Genomic DNA, 21,269 nt, shown 5'->3' on the forward strand with positions numbered 1-21,269 from the left:
ATGGAACTAGAGGGTATCATACTTAGCGAAATAAGTCAATCGGAGAAAGACAACTATCATATGATCTCCCTGATATGAGGGAGAGGAGATGCAACATGGGGGGTTAAGGGGGTAGGAGAAGAGTAAATGAAACAAGATGGAATTGGGAGGGAGACAAACCATAAGTGACTCTTAATCTCACAAAACAAACTGAGGGTTGGTGGGGGGAGGGGGGTTGGGAGGGGGTCTGGGATTATGGATATTGGGGACGGTATGTGCTATGGTGAGTGCTGTGAAGTGTGTAAACCTGGCGATTCGCTGACCTGTACCCCTGGGGATAAAAATATATTATATTTAAAAAAAAATAAAATTAAAAAAAAAAATTAATGGAGGACCAGGCCATACTAATAAAAAGTCATTGCTAAAATGTGATAGTGATAAAACCTCATTGCACACAAAAATCCAGTTATTGGGTGGGAGTGGTTTTTTTGGTTTTGAATTTAGCAGAACTAGTACACATAAGTTGACTGAGTATTAAGATTTCAAAATTGTAAACCAGTGTATTAACATGAATGGAAACATAGATGATTTATCTACATCTACTTTATAATGTAAGCATGTGTTGTTTTATATCTTCAGAACAGAAGACATTATATATCATAACAATATTCAATGATATTCCCATAAGTGGTTTAATTAATACAGTAATATTGAGTTAACCTTCAAATAAATAAAGGTGATAAAAAACATTAGAAGGAACTAAGAACATCAGTTTAGGAAAAAAATATATAGGGGCACCTGGGGACACAGTTGGCTAGGTGTCCGACTCTTGGTTTCAGCTCAGGGCACGATCTCATGGGTCCTTAGATGGAACCCCACGTTGGGCTCTATGCTCAGTGCAGAGTCTACTTGGGTTTCTCTCTCCCTCTCCCTCTGCCCCACTCCACTGTGTGTTCTCCCTCTTTAATAAATAAATCTTAAAAAACAAACAAACAACAAGCTATCTTCATTTGCCATTTCTGCGACAGATATTAGTCAACTTAAAAACACCATCCTTCCTAAATCTTTCCATTATGCATGCTATCCAGTTTTGCGATTTAAGTTAAACTGAAACACATCAGAGAAACAAAACGGTTATTTACTAGCTCTACAGGGCACTTGCCTGATTGTGTGGAATACAGCAGAGATAATGAGCTCGTTGTGAACTGCAACAGCCATATAGCGTGGCTCATGAAATGCTGATGGCACCGTCCGCACTGCATAGCAGAGATAAACACCCCACAAGAGGAATAAAAATTCAGCTGTGAGAAGGACAAAAAAAAAAGAAAAAAAATTTTCCATTAGTTTTATAGGTGAATAATAGTGTAAAATTTAAGTTCTTTAGCATGCATTTTGTGTTTGTTATAGAAACATAAGTTCAGTTAGAAACAGATGCATATAAAATGTCATTTCGTATGAATACATATGATATATTTATTTTAAGATTTTATTGAGTGTAACAGAAGATTTTACAAAGGTATAGTTTGGTTTTTCTTTTCTTTCTTTATTAAAACAGTGGTTGGTGCCTCAGATTTTTCTTTTGCTAATACCTGGCTTTTTCCTAAAACAAATATAAAATAATTTTCCACATCCCCAACCTAAGTTTAAGATACTCATAGAGCATCTGGGTTGTAATGAAGTCATCAGGGCAACAAAGGCTTGTAATGTGTTTATATCCAGCTTCTAGAAATTTAAACTCTTACTGCATTGAATCTGGTTCCACACCGTAAAGATACCCATTGCCAGAAATGTGAGAAAATAGGTTGTTAAACATTCAGTGTCATATTTTATAAATGAACCATTATTTCTTCACACATGACAGAAATCTTATCTTTTATGGGTGGAGTGCTAAAGGCTTCATAAAACTCACAGTCATCTTATTTGCGGGGCTCAAGTTAGAAGAGACAAGCATAGCACAGCATTTAAACATAAGGGCTTTGGAATCACACTAGACCTGATTGGAAATTCTGTTTCTATCTCTAATTAACTTTGCATAATCTAAGCCAACTTAATATTTCTGGCCACAGTTATCTTATCTGGAAAATGACAATAACTAAAGTATATATTTCATGAGATTATTTGTTAATGAAATCAAATAATGAATATAAAGCACTTAACATAGTTTCTGTCTGGTAGATATTAAATAAAGGAATAAATAAAAACACACGTTAAATGGTTCTTATTGTTGAACACCTCATTTGACTTTTTTTTTCCAACCTGAACATCACTATTTTAACTCATACTGACCAATAATTGTTCAATCCATTTTCTGTCTTAGTGACACGACCTCACTGGAAGATTGTATCTAAAGAAGATCATATCTAATCAATCAGAGTAAAGAAGAAAGCTTTAATTTGGAGAAAGTCTTTAATCAAATGCATCACTTCGAGGTAACCTACTTACTTATCTATTGAAACACTGACTTCCATTCCTATATGCCAAGTTGTTTATCTGCCAAGCTTTCAGCATATTTCTGTCAGTATTTAAACAATAGGTAGTGCCCTAATTACTGAAAATCCCTTAAGTAAACACATCCTTCAAGAGTTACTCTAAAACCCTGATGTGGTTAGAAGCCAAATATAAAATAAGCCACACTCAAAGATCTCCATGAGATTTATTCAGTCCCAGTTATTCAGTACGTTGGCCACTGGCCATGTGCTATAAATCTTTTTTTTTTGTCCAGCCAAGTTCTACTGGATCAGGAAAAGTGAATCAGGAAATGCTGAGGTCTTCATGTACAACTTTCCTTCCTACTCTTGTATTTCTGTCCATGGTACTATTATTGCCTCTTTACCTAGGTGTGAAATCTCTGTGCCACCCTTCACTGATACTTTTCTACTTTGAGCTGTTTTTCATACAAATCATTCCTCTCAATGCCCACAATGACTATCCTTTAAGTGCCTATGATGTCATTCCTTATTGGTTATAATTATTTTTCAACTGCCCCGTCTAAACCTGGATTAACCCTGAGTTCATTCGTTCTTCATTTCCTGAAACTTCCTTTTGATCACATCAGGATTTGTCCAAATCCCTGGTACTCCATGTGGAGTAGCTGATTCACATTTCCACTACAGGATTCACTAAGACTCACTTAGGACCCAGGAAATAATTCCTGCCCCCGCAAAGGAAGACTAGAAGGGATTCATGCCTGGGTAGACATGTCCTCACTTTTAAGACTTTCTTGCCACCCAGGCTTCATGTTAGCTGCCCACTTTGCTTATTCTTTTGTACTTGTATACTTTTCTTAGCCCCTGACTTGTCTAGTTGCTGACCCTCAGGCCAGGCTTTCGTGAGGTGTCGTGTGTACCTTCATTCAGAAATCGGTAGTGTCTTACTATTATTTTACAGATGCTTGGTCCTGGCACTCCTTGTCCCCTATGACATCATGGTATATGTCCAGCATGATCTTCCAGTGCTCCCCAGCATAAACTCTAGGCTGATCTAGGCAGACTCATCCTTTGAACCCTTCAAAGATTCCTCTTGCTTCTGAGTCTTTGTTCATGCTATTGCTCACACATGAAACTCCTCTCACCCGCATTTCCAAATCCAATCCAGTTTTTCCATGTTTAATTCAGGTCCTACCTCCATCGCAAGGCCGCATGAATTGATTTCACTTTGCGTGGAATTTTCCTTCCTCTAATATCTTACAGTTTTTAACTACTGATATTACGAAATGCAGAGAATAATGCCACACAATATATAACTGAGAGAAAAGCATGGAGTCTTGTTAATCACTCCATTCCTTAGCCCCAACTAGTAATGACCTTCACGGCAAGAAGTGAGTCTTTATCTATTTATTTATTTACTTACTTACTTTTTTTATTCAATATACTTAACATTCGGTGTCTATTCATTTCAGGTGTACAATATAATGATTCAACAAGGAACTGAGTGAATTATTTTTTTCTGCCTTTGCCTCCTTAGATAGCTCAACAGTAATGAGCATACATAGATAAGATTCAATAAATATTTGTTGAATTGAAAGAACCTAGATGATACCAGTTTCAGGTTATTAGAGATGTAGAACCTCTGTTACCTTGGCCACTCCAACGCTGCAGGCCTATACATGACCTAAAGGTTATACTGGCATTATTATTAATAGTGCTAACTGCTGTTTACTGATGGGCCACTAAGGATACGGTGATGTGTTTGGCAGTTAAGAATAGTTAAAGCGGGGCACCTGGGTGGCTCAGTCGGTTAAAGCCTCTGCCTTCAGCTCAGGTCATGATCCCAGGGTCCTGGGATTGAGCCCCATGTCGGGCTCTCTGCTCAGTGGGGAGCTTGCTTCCCTCTCTCTCTCTCTGTCTGCCTCTCTGCCTACTTGTTATTTCTGTCTGTCAAATAAATAAATAAAATCTTAAAAAAAAAGAATAGTTAAAGCAAAAATATTTTTAAACAACAGCACAAATATATGGTGAAATTGAAGGATTCACATGTAACTGACACTGTCTCCTTTAAAAGACACTATCCCCTGCCACTTATTATAGTGTTTTGATATAATGTTATCCTGAAGATTGAAAAAAAAAAAGGAAAATAGCTAGGTTAATTAGGGTATGACAATGTAGAATTATATTTAAAAATAAGAGATAAAATAAGATTCCTCCTAATAGCTAAGCTTAACATTAAAATCATTTCATTAGCAATATCAAACAATATGCTCTAGCTGAAAAACAATTTATTATTCAAAGTACCAATTAAACTAAATGTGATATATGAAGGTTGTGCTTGGAAAAAAAATCAGTTTCATATAATTAACTTCAAACTAACATCGCAATTAGGAAAGAAAATATGCAGATGTTACCAAATTTTGCAGTGTTATTACGTGGGAGTTGAAATATGTGTTGTGCTTCTGCTTTAGAAAATAATTTCTGTGGTTAAAAGATTTTGATGGCAGGCATGAGTATAGTTAAAAAGGGAATTGCATTTATATTTAAAGATCCAAATAGGGCTTTCAGAAAACTGAGGTATTTTACTTTTAATCTATAAGGGATAACAGTTTGAAAGTTAACTACCACAGCCTTTTAAAAATTAATAGACCATAATGAAAGTGATTTCACGTTATCATTCCAACGGGCTGGGTCAAGCAAAGAAGAGAGAATTTGTATCAGCTCTTGAAGGTGCCTTAGCTCTGTGATCTTAGAACACCCACAACGGCTGAGAGAAAAATGACTTCAAAGTACAAAATTTCTCACAAGATGTGGTCTCCTGCCTTGCCATGTTGCAAAGGCATTTTTTCTTTTTAAGATTTTATTATTTATTTATTTATTTGACAGAGAGAGATCACAAGTAGGCAGAGAGGCAGGCGGAGAGAGAGGGGGAAGCAGGCTCCCTGCTGAGCAGAGAGCCTGATGTGGGGCTCGATCCCAGGACCCTGAGATCATGACCTGAGTCATAGGCAGAGGCTTAACCCGCTGAGCCACCCAGACGCCCTGGCATTTTTTTCTTAATAACATTTTATACTTCTTAGCCCCTTTAAAAAAATGTTTATATGGCACAAATAAATGTACAGATGAAGCATTTAGGTTTCATTTTTTTAAATGTCCAAGGATTTCCTGTAACGTCTTCCTCTATTTTTCTCTTAAGTCCTTCAAATTAGATGTCCACTGTTTTTATGCTAATAACATGGCAGGTGGCACAGAAGTGATCATGAAGTATTAAACAAGCTCAATAATCCTTGAGAGTAGCTCAAGTTCCAGCGTTCTAGGGTTCAATTGGCACACACGAGCCTTTTAATTCTGGAGGCTTAGTTGCCTTTTCTTTGGTTAAAATGAGAACAGTTATCAGAGTTATAAGGCTTAAAACAAAGAGAATGATACTTTTGATAGAATTTTAAAGCTAAAAGAGACTTTATTAGACCATGTAGTCTGGGATACTTTTTTTGAGTGTGTATATGATTGTCAAGATGGGTGGCTGGTGATTTGCTGTTACTCTGTTTGCCTGAAGTCAGTTTATTTAGCGTTGGGATAGTGAGTGACGGAGAAGGTGGATGTTGCAGTGGGTTTCACAAGCAGGGCAGTGCAGGCAGGAATGTCTGTCTGTTCCCTCCTCAGCTTTCTGGAAGCAGTGAGCCAAGGGATGGACAGTGTTGGGCTACCGAACAAGCCTGTGGAGAGCCTTGTATCCCTGTTGCCCTCACAGGGTTCACAACAGAGCGGAGCCTGGAGCACAAGGCTCTTTAGTTCCTGACCAGTGTTCTTGAAATTACATCCCTGGCCTGAGGGTTTCTTTTGCTCTATTAGTAATAGGTAGAGACAAAACCTGGGGAAATATTGTTTTAATCTTATGGAAGAAAATTTCCAAGCAGTAATTGTTTGTACTTAAACAATTAATATGTTAATCATAAATAGCTAGTACTTCCATTTGGACTGACTTTTTGTCCCCTCAATCTGACTTGGTAGTGAACATCTGTTGAATGTGTCAGTCACTGCGCTAAATTACCTACATGCGTGAAAGCTTTATTATAGGATGGGGCAAAATTCTGAATGTCCCAATTTCAAGCTTGCATCAGAGATCTTGTGTAGTAATACCAAGGAATACTGTTGTTAATCATCTGAACTGTGTAGGTCACACAGTGACTTGATGATTCTATTCTGGTCTCCACTCACCTCGAGGGAGCTCTCCGAGGGAAGAACAGCAGTGAATGGTCACACGTTTGCACGCTGACTTTTCTTTATTGCTTCCTTTCACACATTTCTAGAACTTGGATCAAGTTTTTCACAATTTCCACTGCATCTTGAGAGGGAAAGTTAGAAAAAGTATATTTTCTTCCCTCTGTCCTTGGCATGGCGACTTAAAGAGTTTTAAAATCTGATGTGGAGTGACAGAAATTTAGTGAAATTCAGACACTTCCCAGTTTATGGACACACAATCAAAATCATGAATGTAAGAAGGGCTCACAAAGACAAGAGTGGGGACCTTTCAGAGCGCAGGGTCAGTGACAGGGCAGCAAGTTTGGTCTTCTAGTAACATTCTTCTGTTTCCCTCTCCTAGTCATTGGCCTTTGTGTTGTTTGAGGAGGAAGCTGGAATTGGGATTATTTGTTACCATTTAAAAAATACATTAAAAATTGTCACTTTTTTTTTTTTTTTTAAAGATTTTATTTATTTGTCAGAGAGAGAGGAGAGCGAGCGAGCACAGGCAGACAGAATGGCAGGCAGAGGCAGAGGGAGAAGCAAGCTCCCCGCCAAGCAAGGAGCCCGATGTGGGACTCGATCCCAGGATGCTGGGATCATGACCTGAGCCGAAGGCAGCTGCTTAACCAACTGAGCCACCCAGGCGTCCCAAAAATTGTCAATCTTTTTTTAAAGACTGACAGCATTGGCAATTTGCTTTTGCTTGGGCAACCTCTCTTGATTTACGCATACTTTTTGAAGGACTAGCTTGAGTCGTTTTAGGATGATTACAGTGGGGGTTAAATTTTTGTTTGTTTATATTCTGCCTTTGGGGAAAATTATTTTACTTCTTTGAGATGTAGTTCTTTATATGACCTTAAGGGGCAAAGAGAGAATAAAATATGTTATACCTTAATTTTATACTTAGAACATCATTTTCCCTTTTGGAAGTTAAAAAAAAAAAACTAACTTCCTTGTTCAATTTCTAGCTTATAGAATCTTTGAGACAATTTTGCTGAGTTAGGCTTGGCTCAGGACCTCGCTTGACAACTGAGTGGCAGATTTACACACTCATTACAAATCTGCCTTTTTCCTGGCCAAGTGATCTCTGTCTTATTTAATGTATCCCAGAGTTTTGACTACTTTGGGGAATGGTTCTCAGTGAGTAGAAACTGAAAACCCACACACTTTTCTCCTTCTAAGTAATCTAATCTCAGAGGAAATGGTAGCGCCCAGCTCTCTATAATCACTAAGGAATCGGAATGCTTGGAGCTGTAAGAACACGCTGAGACCCTCAGTCCATGCGGACTAACAGCTTGTTGTTTGAACTATGACAGTCGTTTTAATACAAGGAAAAGATCTGCCAAAATCTTCTTGACAACTGAGCTAATCTATAGACTATTACTCTTCAAGCAACAGAAGATGGCATTTTTTCCCCTCCTTTTCTTTTTAATTTTTTTCAGTGTTCCAAAATTCATTGTTTATGCACCATACCCAGTGCTCCATGCTATACGTGCCCTCCATAATACCCACCACCAGGCTCACCCAACCCCCACCCCCTTCCCCTCCAAACCCCTCAGTTTTTTCTGAGTCCACAGTCTCTCATGGTTTGCCTCCCCTTCCCGATTTCACCCCCCACACACTTCTCCTCTCCATCTCTCAAAGTCTTCTGTATTATTTCTTATGCTCCACAAGTAAGTGAAACCATATGATAATTGACTTTCTCTGCTTGACTGATTTCACTCAGCATAATCTCCTCCAGTCCTGTCTATGTTGATACAAAAGTTGGGTATTCACCTTTTTTGATGGAGGCATAATACTCCATTTATATATGGACAATATCTTCTTTATCCATTTGTCTTTTGAAGGGCATCCTGGCTCTTCCCACAGTTTGTCAATTGTGGCCATTGCTGCTATGAACATTGGGGTACAGATGGCCCTTCTTTTCACTACATCTGTATCTTTGGGGTAAATACCCAGTAGGGCAATTGCAGGGTCATAGGGTAGCTCTATTTTTAATTTCTTAAGGAATCTCCACACTGTTTTCCAAAGTGGCTGCACCAACTTGCATTCCCACCAACAGTGTAAGAGGGTTCCCCTTTCTCCACATCCTCTCCAACACTTGTTGTTTACTGTCTTGTTGATTTTGGCCATTTTAACTGGTGTAAGGTGGTATCTCAGTGTGGTTTTGGTTTGATTCTCCCTGATGGCTAATGATGATGAACTCATGGTATTGGCCAAAAACAAATACACAGACTAGTGGAACAGAGTAGAGAGCCCAGATATGGACCCTCAACTCTATGGTCAAATAATCCTAAAAAAGGCAGGAAAAAATATACAGTAGAAAAAAGATAGTCTCTTCAATAACTGGTGTTGGGAAAATTGGACAGCTACATGTAGAAGAATGAAACTCGACCATTCTCTTACACCATACACAAAGGTAAACTCGAAATGGATAAAAGACCTCAATGTGAGGCAGGAATCTATCAAAATCCTAGAGGAGAACATAGGCAGTAACCTCTTTGACATTGGCCACAGCAACTTCTTTGAAGATATGTCTCCAAAGGCAAAGGAAACAAAAGCAAAAATGAACTTTTGCTACTTCATCAAGTTCAAATGATTTCATATAAATGTTTAACACTTGAGGTCTTTCTAGATTCGTTCACCTTGAGGGGTGATCTTTCTACCTCTAGTACATGAACGCTGGTTCCATTCCCAAGATTAGGAAAATTTCCATAGAGAATTCGTTCAACTCTATCTTCTAGTCTTCTTTCTTTCTCCTCGCCCTCAGGGATCCCAATGATTCTGATGTTGGAACGTTTCATGGTGTCATTTATTTCCCTAATTCTGTTTTCATGGCTTCTAAGCTGTTCCAGGCCTCCTCCTGATCATTTTTCTCTATCATTTTGTCCTCTAGATCACTAATTCTATCTTCTGCCTGGTTACCCTGGCTGTTAGAGAATTTAGATTAGATTGGATCTCATTAATAGCATTTTTAACTTCTTCCCGGCGGCTTTCCCTTCTGCCCTAATTGATTCCATGTTGTCATTAATGATTTTCTCCAACCTAGCCATTGCCTGGATAGTTGTTACCCTGAATTCCCTTTCTGACATACTGGTTATGTCCATATCCAATAGCTCTGATGGAGAGGGCAGAGTCTCTGAATTTTTCCTCTGTTGGGTGTTCCTAGTCCTAGTCATTTTGGTGAGAGGTGGCTGAGGGGATGTATAGCTGAAAATATCAACCATGATCGAGGCAAGGTGCACCCTGGAAAATTTCAGAGCAATTGGAAGTCACCACCAAAAAGAAAAAAAAAAGAAAAAAGAGAGAGAGAAAGAGAGAGACAGGAAAAAAAGAGAAGACCCAACCAGAATAGGTTCCAAAGGCAAGATTTATAAGGTATACAAACAAAACGGACAAAGAAAAAGACCTAGAAAAGCAAATGACAAGAAAAAAAAAAAAACCAGCCAAAATGAACCCCAAGGATGAGATTTATATAATACCAGAACAAAAACAAATACATAGAAACACTGACAGAAGAAAAAGATGGGAGGGTGGTTATAAATCCTTGATGTGGGCGAGGAAGGTTATTTTGATTCTTCCTGGGTATATCTTGGTATCTTTGTTAAAGGAGTCAACTTTCTAGAGATAAAGGGAGATTAAAACTTGTTTATATATAGGGGTAATATTGATTAGGGAAAGAGGATTACCTTGGAGGTTATATCATGTATATTAAAAAAATAATAAAATAGAAAAGAAAAAGAAAAATATAGGTATATTTATGAAAAAAATTTCAAGTTAAAAGGTTATTATGGAATATGCTGTATTACACTCTAGCTATAATGGGAAGTAGGTTAAAAAATTAAAAAGAACGAGAATAGAATGAATTAAAAACAAAAGTTGTATCTATGAAATATAGAGGTTTTAGGGCAATACCGTGAGCTTAATATATTGTTTTCCCATGATATTGGGTTTCTACAATTTTATGGGGACTCTGTGGTGGTTGTTCTCTCCTTCTTTTGGCTGGCTTTCTGGGGGAGGGGCCTGCCGCAGTTTTTCAGGCAGTCTTGCTTGGGTTGAGTGCTCCAGCTCCCCATCAAGGGGCTGGGCTCTGTGGAAACCGGTTTTTCAGGCTTTTGTTCTCTGGAAGCTTTTTCCTTTGGAGGCTTTTTGCTGCTTTTTAGAGGTTTGGTGGAAAGCAAACTGCACCTAAGCTTCACCCTCAGTGAGAAGCCTCAGTCGGCTCCCCTCTGGGTGGCCCAGAACACACAGACTTTCCCTGTGCAACCTCCCACAGGTGGCGCGCACCCCTAGCCACCGTCTCAGGGGTTGCCTGAAGTGCCTGCTTGTCCCTGCACCCCACTGCGAAAACCACGAGTGATACTGGTCCAGGGAGCCTGCTTCTGGTGGCTGTCTTTGGGGGGACTGCTGTCTGGGGTAGTTCTTTCAAGTCCTGGGAGTGTTCAGACTCAAAGCGGGTCCTAGAGACCACTGACTAGCGGCCACACAGAGCACTCTCGGTGCAGGTGGGGAGTGCGGTTCAGACCCCGGTCGTGAGGTGAGCACAGAGTGCAAAAGGGCTGTGGTTCTAAAGAGCACTTGACTCCCTGAAGCCGAGCAACCTTGGGGGCTCCAGGACCAGGACCGCACTCTCTCTGGCATGGGTGGTCGCCGGTGGTGGCTGACCCGGGTCGTGGGCTTAGGTCCGTGCCTGTGACTGCCCGATTCCACCAGCTGCCCTTTAAGATTTTTGCTCTTTTTGAGTACTTTTAACTAGACTCCAAGTCAATACTGGTCCCCAATCACAGGGCGATTTTGTATTGGAGTATTGCTTTCCAAAGGGTTGCTTCCCGTGGTTCCCTCCCCCTTCTGTTTATCCTCCGATATCAGTCCTATCATTCCCAGTATGCTTTTTACCTCTCTACTGGCTTCATCTGCCCCCATAGGGATCCGGAAGTGTATAATCCTACATTATACACTGGTTTCATGGGTGTTCAGAGTGTTCTGGTAGATAATTAGCTCACTTTAGGGGACTGCTGCTTCTCTATAACCTAACCCACATCCCCTTTTTTTCCCTCCTTAATGTTGCCGCTCCCCCCAACCTTTAAAATCCCAGAGTTCCACCAGGGAGCTGAAACTCATAGAAGAAACTGTAATGGCCACAGATATCTTAGTTACTCTTGTTCCATGTCCTTCAGGAGCTGTCCCAAAATAATGCCCAGCCCTATCACAAAATTTAACTTCCAAAAAGAAAAGTGGCATTGTAAGGATAAAATTAAGATATAGGAAAATTTGTCCTTTCAGCCCTGTAGCATCATATAAATAAATACTCCTCAAAGATGCAAAATATTTTTCAAAAGAGGTGGTATATAAATAAATATGAAAATAACTCCCACTTTACTCTTTCTAAAAACACTCAAGCAGGACCTCCCACAAGTATGTGCAAGTTTCTAGCAATGTAGCCCAAGTCAAGGCAAATAAACTGTCTATGTGGTCAGGCTTTTATCCTTTGACTGAAATTAAAAGCACTTTTTTGAAGTGGTAACAAGTGATGGAGTATGGATTAAGACATACAGTACAACAGGATAAAAGAAGATGTATGTAAATGAAGCTACATCATGAGCATTAATCTAAGTCAGATGAAGAGGAAGTCTAATCTATTTTCCCTCACACTCATTAAACGGTGCTTATATCCCATTTCACCTGTCATAAGACAGCCTAATCTTCTAGGGTAGTTAAATATTTAAATCCTTAGAAAAAATTGCTATTTTAGAATTTTCCTACATAACTCAGTAGGACAGTTACTGTAGTCTTCTTGCTTCCTTCTAAACAGCAGCATATGACTAATTAAATTAACGAACATATGGTCATGTATGTTTAAGATACTATACCAGGAAGGAAGAGAACAAAGAAGAGCATGTGAATGAGAAGGAAAGCGATGATTACGGTTTCTGCAGTGAACTCATTCCATGTGAAATTCATCTAAATGAATTAGAATTTTAAAGAGTGGATTAATCAATATTGGGATTACCTGAAACAACTAAATATTTAAAAATTCCGAAATGGAATGTGAACTCAAGCCGGTCACACCTGTCTGATTATTGCTAGACTCTTCTCTATGTCTTTCTTTCAAAGTCAGTGAATAAAATATATAACAAGAAATGTCAAGCTCTAAGAAGTTTCCCAAACCACAAGATACTTCATGCACCGGACTTTTCACAACTATGATGACATGGGCAATTTATAAAAGAGTCTTAATTTATAAAAGAGTCCTTGTCAGGGAATAACTAGGCCATAACAGTGATACAGAAAGATACAGAGAATAAGAGAAGGTAAACAGAAACTTGGATATAACTTTTTGTATATATTCTTGTGCTTGGTTAAGGAAGGAAGCAAAATAGCTTTATTCTCAATTATGTTCCTTTTAAAGCATGTTAGATCATCATCACCTAACTTCTAAAAGTAACCAAGGAAACATTTCTGCACTTGCCTAGATCTGAACTAAAGTCTGAGCAGGGATTTAGCTGTGGAGTGGAAGTTCCCCCATGTCCTTGACATTACCATCTATTAGTCACCCTTTGGCCTTGTTGTTTCTTGTAGGTAAGGTATGAACCTGCTCACTTATTCTAACTTCTCTTGGTCTCTGGTACTGTTTCACTGTCATCAAGTCTATGTTCTGATTGTGTAGTCAGAAACTGCCTGCTAACCAACAAAAGAATGAACTCCATGGTATCACTCTATTAAGTTTATGTATTCCAAACATGGAAGCCCCATATTGGAGGACCTTGCCTGTGAGGGCTAAATTCAGGTGGTCTTCCTTATGCTGGGGTGACATCATGAAGGGAATTCAGGAATGAGAAGTTAATTTTACTCATTTGTCAAGTTTTTACCAACACATTAGGAAACTCCCAGGGCAACAGAGTTTTAACTTTTTAGCCATGAAAAATTTTATTGCTATTGTGCAAAATCCTGAACATGCACAACTAACTACCAACTTATTAAATAGAGTAAGTAGATTCAGAAAAAAAATCCGAGAATCCTGCTACCAGCATTTTTAGATATTTATTTGCTTTCTCCATTAATTTAGAAGAGTGTTTCTCAGTTCCAACTCCCTTATTCTTTACATAGCTCTTAAAGGATGGTGAAATAATAAAAATTTTTCTCAATAGCACGTCAGTTTCGTTCAAATGCATTATGTGATATTTTGGAAAATTGTAATTCTGATTTATTATGCCAAACTGATACCAATCTCTTACTTTTGACTGTTGGACAAGTCAAAGGTAGAATTTCATAAAAGTGCTAGGGACTGCCAATTTAGTTTCTTTTCTTTTCTTTTTTTTTAAGATTTTATTTATTTGACAGAGAGAGAGAGAGAGAGAGAGAGAGCGAGCGCGTGCACAAGCAGGGGGAGTGGCAGGCACAGGGAGAAGGAGAAGCATGCTCCACACAGAGCAGGGGGAACCTGATGTGGGACTTGAACTCAGGACCCCGGGATCATGACCTGGGCAGAAAGCAGTGGGCTTAACCAACTGAGCCACCCAGGTGCCTGCCAATTTAGTTTCTTTAACTTTCTCAAAAATACTTTCCAAAATCTGAACATATACTTCACCATTAAAATGAATGTGGGGACAATTGTGTAACTCCTGGAATTCTAACTTTAACATGTTTCCTCACACTGGTCTAATTCTGACCATAGAAAGTATTATAAGATAGAGGGAGCTGAGCTCATCCTTTATTCTTTCAGCAAATGTTTATCAAGAGCTGACAGATACTTTACTAGTTCTCGGGGACATAGTGAGAACAATCTAGGTAATGTCACTGAGGAGTGTTAGGGCTACTAGGTTAGGAGAGAAACAAGGGATAAGCAGATATAAGACTAGGAATGGTAGATAGTATACTTAAAAATACTCAGAAAAATTTAAAAGTGTTGAACCACATGATGATGAATAGTATAAGTACTACAGTATTATAATACTATAATATTATAGTTATAGATGATTTTCAAAGATGTATGGCAGCTTAAGGCTTTACAGGAACTTTAGTCTAGAAATATTCTGGAACATTCACATTTTGAAGTTCATTTTCCACCAGATTAAAAAAATCAGTAAAAAACTCCCAGACTACTGGGCCAGTAAAACACTGCCCCATGTTCACCTGTCTTTTATAGTCTCAACGTTTACACCTTTATCTGTTTTCCATTAAAGCTGACCTCACAAACTTTTATGTAGGACGAACCTGATAATTGAAAATTATAAATATATATAAGTAACAATAGGATCGTGAATGTCAACTTTTTCCCCTTTCTATGTTTTCACACATTTCTTCGAAGAAGAAACTGAGTCTCATAGAGTTTTGGAGGTTTTTCCAAGCGGTTTCTATACCTATTTCCTGTCTGAAACAGTTGGGGTAGGCAAATCACCTGTCTGAGCAGCTTTGGAGGTGCCCCGTGCAGTAAGCAAAACAGAAGAGACCCATCCTTTACATTTCTGACCCATGTTTCTAAACAGGGTTCAACTTCGGTGGGAAGACTGGAAGTGCACTCTTTCAAATGGTTCTTCAATTTTTATTTTTTTAAAAAATAGATACTTTTTTTTAAAAGATTTTTTAATTTAATTATTTGAGAGAGAGAGAGAGCATGAGAGAGAGCATGAGAGAGAGGATGAGAGGAGAGAGGTCAGTGGGAGAAGCAGACTCCCTGCTGAGCAAGGAGCCCGATGTGGGACTCGATCCCGGGACTCCAGAATCATGACCTGAGCTGAAGGCAGTTGCCTAACCAACTGAGCCACCCAGGCGCCCCCAAAAATAGATACTTTTTGACAGGTAAATCTAATCCAGAATGCATGTTTATAAATATATGAACGATCACTTTCTCTTTTTTTCTGAATTGACTCCTGACACTAAAGTAAGTATACAGAGCTTCCAAACAAAGATTGTCCACAACCTCAAGATAAAACCTATCCGTTGCTTCTCCGCAGCCTGTCCCCTATGTTGAAACATTTCCATTTAGGAAATGGAATATTTAGCTTTTGGGGCAGGTTTCTTCTTGGCTGACTGAAGATACAAGAATTTCTTCTTAAATAACAGTCTGAGTATAAAAAAAAATCTAAGGGCAAACATGCTACTTATAGAAATATGTAAAGAGAACTGAAAAGAAGCATCTGCTGCACATTAGAAAACATTAAATTAAGAGAGGTTAAATACAGAATATCTAGTGTTACATGTACTAGAAATAAAAATGAAAGATTCGTGGAAGATAAATAAATGGAACTGCTGTAGGGTAGTGTGAAAAAAAAATCACAGCAACCACATGGCTCTGATTTTTTAAGACAGTCCTAATTTCAAATATTTGTTCCTGTTGTTAAATCATATGTCTCGACTTTTCTTTAGAGAAATGTGTCACTGCAGGAAAAGGGTATTATTGAAATGAAGGTGTTCCGGGAGTTTATAGGATGGAAACAGTGCCTGGAGATGACAAAACCACCACCACCACCACCATCTAACTTCCTCTCACCTCTTGGTCTCTGCATGTTATCACTAGTCTTTTATTTCCTGAGACCCGAATGTTCTTGAACATCCCCAGGAGTATTAGTTTAACTAATGCCTGCCTTTCAAGTTTTGCTACTTTTATCTCACTCCTAAAGCCTTGACCTAGATCTTCCCATCATAATAATCCATCTCTCCTCTTTGCTTCTCCCTCTCTTCTTACATTAACTGAGACCGGCTTATTGTCCAAGGAACTGCATTCCCGGTAGTCATCTCAAGCTACGGACCTCAAGCTAGTCTCTCTTGTACTACCCACCCCAGACTCCTCAGGAAAGTGGGCTTAGTCCTCCTTGCTCTCTGTGTACCCCTTACTCTGGTATGATCCAGAAGTACCTGTATTAAAAAATGCCTACTTTTTTCATAGTTTCATCCTTGCTAGTGGAAAAATTTGCTACCTGGTAAGCTGTGTCTCTGGAGGAAAGCAGAATTTAAGGGCAGTAAAGCACGATAAAAATAGCTGATGAAACTAAATGCTATTGCAGACAGAGTAGTTAAATAATCTAAGAGAGAAAGTTGTGGTCAGAATGGAATTTTTTAATGAGAGATCTGGGAGGTAGGGGCATTTCAGATGATAGGAAAGTCATATAAAGTGAGAAAGGCCTGGAGATAAGGAGTTTAATGTTGGGTGAGTGTGGCACAGGTAATGAGTATGTAGGTAATTGGGGGGGGGGTGGATAAGAATGGGTAGGAATATGGGAAGATTTATAGATATGTAGACAAGAACTAGAAGACAACTGATGTCTGATTGCTACCTTACTTTTTTAAGTGAAAAGAGGAACATGGATAGTTTGGAGGTGTGAAGAGGGGATACACTACACCACTTGAAGAATCTTCTAGTGACTGATCAGGGAAACAGTATTATGGAGTGCCCAGAGCACAGCTGAGATAGGTGATGTAAACTCATCTGATTACTTCCTCTGAGTCAGTAGTTCTACACTTTAGAATAGCATCAGAGTCACCTACAGAGCGTGTTAAACACAGACTCCTGGGCCCCACTATCCTGGTGTCTGACTAGGTAAGTCTGAGATGGGCCCCAGAATGTGCATTTCTCACAGGTTCCCAGGTGTTGCTACTGCGTTGGTTCTGAGACCACACGTTTGAGAATCATTGCCCTTTCTCCATTCTAATGATTCTTCTTTCCAAACCCATGAATTTGGGGTGTGTGTGTGTGTGTAACACATACATACAAATATACATACACACAAACGTGTATATACCTATAACATATATACCACACAGATACTATATGTGTGTGTACATGTATGTACACATATATGTGTATATATATATCTTCTAAAGGCAATCTAGATTGACCTTCCTAGACTGACCTTACATCACATCACATTCCTAGTTCTCCAAATTCCTCTAACAGCTTTTCAAGACTCAATAAACCTAATATCCAGAATTAATCACAATGTAGTCCAACATAATCTTCTTTTTTTAGTTGGGCATTTCCTTCACATTTCATATAAATTCAATCCACTTCCAGCACTATTCCTATCAAAGAGAACATTTTCTGTACCACTTTACAATAACCTAAGTGTTATCCATGGCTCAAAGAACTTCTCTTTAAAGATTCCTAGGTTCTGGTCCAAACTGTTGTCTTCCCTTATTGAACTGCTATTATACCCAAAATTTTTACCACATAATTTTGTTTTTTTAATAATTTTAATAATTCATTATTTATATAAACCAACAGTAAGCTACTTGATGAGAGGGATAAAAATTTTATACATTTTATATCTCCTGCAAAGTGTTCAACACGTACTAGAGAAATGATAAATACTCAGTGGGTCTTGTTTATTGTATGAAACTTTTACTTATATATAAAAAAAGTTTATATAAAATAAATTGAAGGTTACTGCCAGCTATATATTCCTATTTATTTCTAAATAGAGATCAAAAATCACAAATGTGATTTCCTCCAAAGTGTAAAAGAAATTTTAAAAGGTCTTAAATACAATCTCAATACGAAGGTGTACAAAATTTTTTAAAAATGCTAGATAAATAGGCCATACTTTCTGCTTGTTTATTTCCTACCCAATGATGCGTCATTGTATATTTTTGAGTATTGTAAAACAAATGAAATATAGTGGGCTTTTCTTCACAGTAATATGAGAAAATGGTTTTTCCTAGTTTGCTTAATTTGGATTAAACAATGTAAAATAAAGTTAGAGGGTTCTACTGAGTAGTAATTTCATATCTATACAATTTAGTTAATTTTCATATCGACACTAAAGTCAGAATCAGACTAGTTCTATGTTTTATCTTCTGATATCGATATCTACTGATATATATCTACTGATAATTTCTGATATCTTCTTTGATATTGATCAAAATAATGATGGTTGGCTTTTCATAGAATCATTATAATCATTCCTTTTACATACCCACATTGCTTTATTATTATAGATATCAGGCCAATAAAATTCCTAAAATATCTTGTCCAGAAAAATATTATTACATTTAAGTTATAAATTAAATACACCTTTTATTAACTTCTAGCAAAATACTAAATGTGAATATTCAACCAACAATTGCCAAATATGGGGGAGACAGAAAATAGGAATTAGACCCATGTGTTTATTTTTGACATCTGCCAAACAAAAAATAAGATTCGTTCTGTGGTGTATTGAGGAGAATGACAACCAAATAACAAAAATTTGCTTTCATTATTTTTCCTATCTTTAGAGGCCTGGCTTAAAATAGCCGAATGTTAACAACAGAATTATTCCTACTGATTTCTCTTCCTCATTTTCCAAAAACCAAGGTACCAGAAAAACCTGTGCTTCTGGCCTAAGACATCATGTGATTCTCCAAGTTCTCCAGCTTCTCAGTCACAGAACTCTTACTAACCCCAGCGAGCGTGGCTTCATTTTTGTGTAATACTGGACCTCCAGAGAATTCCTAATAAACTATCTTTAGAAGAACGATAGATCAATTAAGAAGTCTGCAGGGAAAAATCTTTACCCAAAGAGTGCCCTAGATCCCAAACCTGAAATGTCAAAGGACCAAAACTATATAAAAAATACCGGTAGGTTTCCCTTTTGCTCCCACCTAAAGAACTAAATCAGAATAGCTATTGCTAATCAAATCAGAATACATTGATAAGATGGAAAACAGAAAGTCTCTGTATATGAAGAAGTTGCTATTATTTGCTGCATTTCTCCTTTCTGATTTACTTGATTACATTTTCTCAACAAAGCTACAAATCTATATGCCTTTGAAAAAGAATGGAAACTCAGAAAAAGTCTGCATTCCATACTTATTATTGTCCTTTTCATAATATTGTTTCACCCAAACCACATTAGGTAAAATCCCTTTCGGTTTCGTAAAGGATATGGTAAGGCTTCTAAGGAAGTCTGTTTTAATGTCACTGGAAAAAGGACAAGCCAACCGCACACACCAAGTGACCACATACCGACTGCTGTCATGTAATCCCAGCGCTCGGTGAGGCACATGTTGAAGATGAGGTGATCAGATGTTTGCCCTTGGCCAATAAGTGAAATTTGCCTCTCCAAATTCTGGCAAACAGACGAAGTCCAGCCAACAAGAAACCAGAATACTACCAGGAGCATTACTGCCAGCATCCTCATGACCCGTCCACCGGTCATATATGGAATCCGCTGGGCTGTTCTCGAAAGAAACACCTTCAAAACCCTGGAAAAGCAAAATATCAACATGTGAAGCAAACTTAACCCTCAGAAAACTCCATAATACTTTATTTCACCTGGGTGAGATTTAAACCCACCAAAACCTACTTAATGCAGAGTTTTAACATGAGAAAAACCCACAAACAGTATTGCTTATATTGTCACTTCATTTCATTCCAGTTTTTATCTTCCAATAGCAAAACAAGTATCCTACATTAGATGCCAGGGAGTCAACAGATTTGTATAGGATGGAATTCTTTTGAGTGTGTCTTAATATTTTAAGGAACATGCTCAAGATCTTAAGATCCACAGACAAGATCTATAGACAAGCTGGTTCGAACAGGGTTTCTGAGGAATCAAAAACAGTCCTGAAAATGAGTAGTCGGATTTCACAATATTATACTAAGTCAAAAACTTCCTTGAACCAGTTACTTTTTTACAGTAGGATGATATGAAAGGTATTTTCTGAAAATTATTTTGAATGACCTCCCTTTGTAATTAATTTAACACATTACCAAAAATCATAATGAAATAAATATGAAAACTATGGAAGAGGTATTTAAACACTGGAGTAACTGAATTAAGATCACCATACTAAGGAAGAGGTTTGGGATGACCTATAAGAAATCAATTAAAATAAATTTTTTTCTGTGTATGTAATTCAAATGAATAGGCAGGGTTGAGAACTACTGGATTAAGTGATTATCTAAGAACTGTGCCATCTTTCTTACTGTGTGGAGACAAAATCCAACCTTACTACAAAGGTCCTTCCTTTTGCCCTTTTCTATAACTTTATCTCCAGAGTATTCTTAGCTGATTTAACTCCCCACTCTCATTCTGATTATTTTATGTCACAAAATTGAGTGGTTCCTGATATTATCCATAATCCATTTCCAAAAGACAAAATTAAATTTATTTTCCCAAACTTTCTATTCCCTCATCCATCTCATTCTTTCAAAAAATTTGTATGAAGTACTCCTATGAATTCCTCATAGAAATGATTACAAATCCAGAAATGAAACCTACACACTTGAAATAGCCTAGATGTATTATATGATTTTTTCTCTTTCTATAGATCTTTGGTAACCCTTCCCGAATCAACACAACACATCAAGCAAGGAAAGTTTTTTTTTTTTTTTTTTTTAGCAGATTTTTATTTATTCTTCCTTCCCCTATACTTTTAACTCCATGGTCCTTTAGCTAACACAGAGGATGAAGATATTTAAGTATTTTATTTAGAATACTTCCTGTGGAACAATGTCAGAAAGATATTAGTATAAAATAAGAGTATAGTAGATCTCTTTACTCTCCATTTAAGTAGTTCACCAGATTAATGGTTATTCTCCATTCTACGTAAAACATATTGAGTTCTGTCCATGTCATGTTAAATGTTGGCACTGGCAGTTAACTTGCTATCTCTGTCTAGTATGCCTCTAACACTTCT

The 21,269-nt window shown here is 37.8% G+C and overlaps 1 protein-coding gene across 1 annotated transcript in view; it reads right to left on the reverse strand.

Annotated features, from left to right (window-relative positions):
* GPR158 (G protein-coupled receptor 158) overlaps window positions 1-21,269 on the reverse strand; it is a 424,695-nt gene that overhangs the window by 18,785 nt on the left and 384,641 nt on the right. The window contains exons 7-8 of the mRNA XM_047741925.1: window positions 19,594-19,832; window positions 1,142-1,280 (exon numbers count right to left, since the gene is read on the reverse strand). Of these exons, the coding sequence (XP_047597881.1) occupies window positions 1,142-1,280; window positions 19,594-19,832 (378 nt within the window). The remainder of the gene's footprint in view (window positions 1-1,141; window positions 1,281-19,593; window positions 19,833-21,269) is intronic.

The sequence above is a fragment of the Lutra lutra genome, chromosome 8, assembly GCF_902655055.1.
Source record: "Lutra lutra chromosome 8, mLutLut1.2, whole genome shotgun sequence".
NCBI classification, from domain to species: Eukaryota; Metazoa; Chordata; class Mammalia; order Carnivora; family Mustelidae; genus Lutra; species Lutra lutra.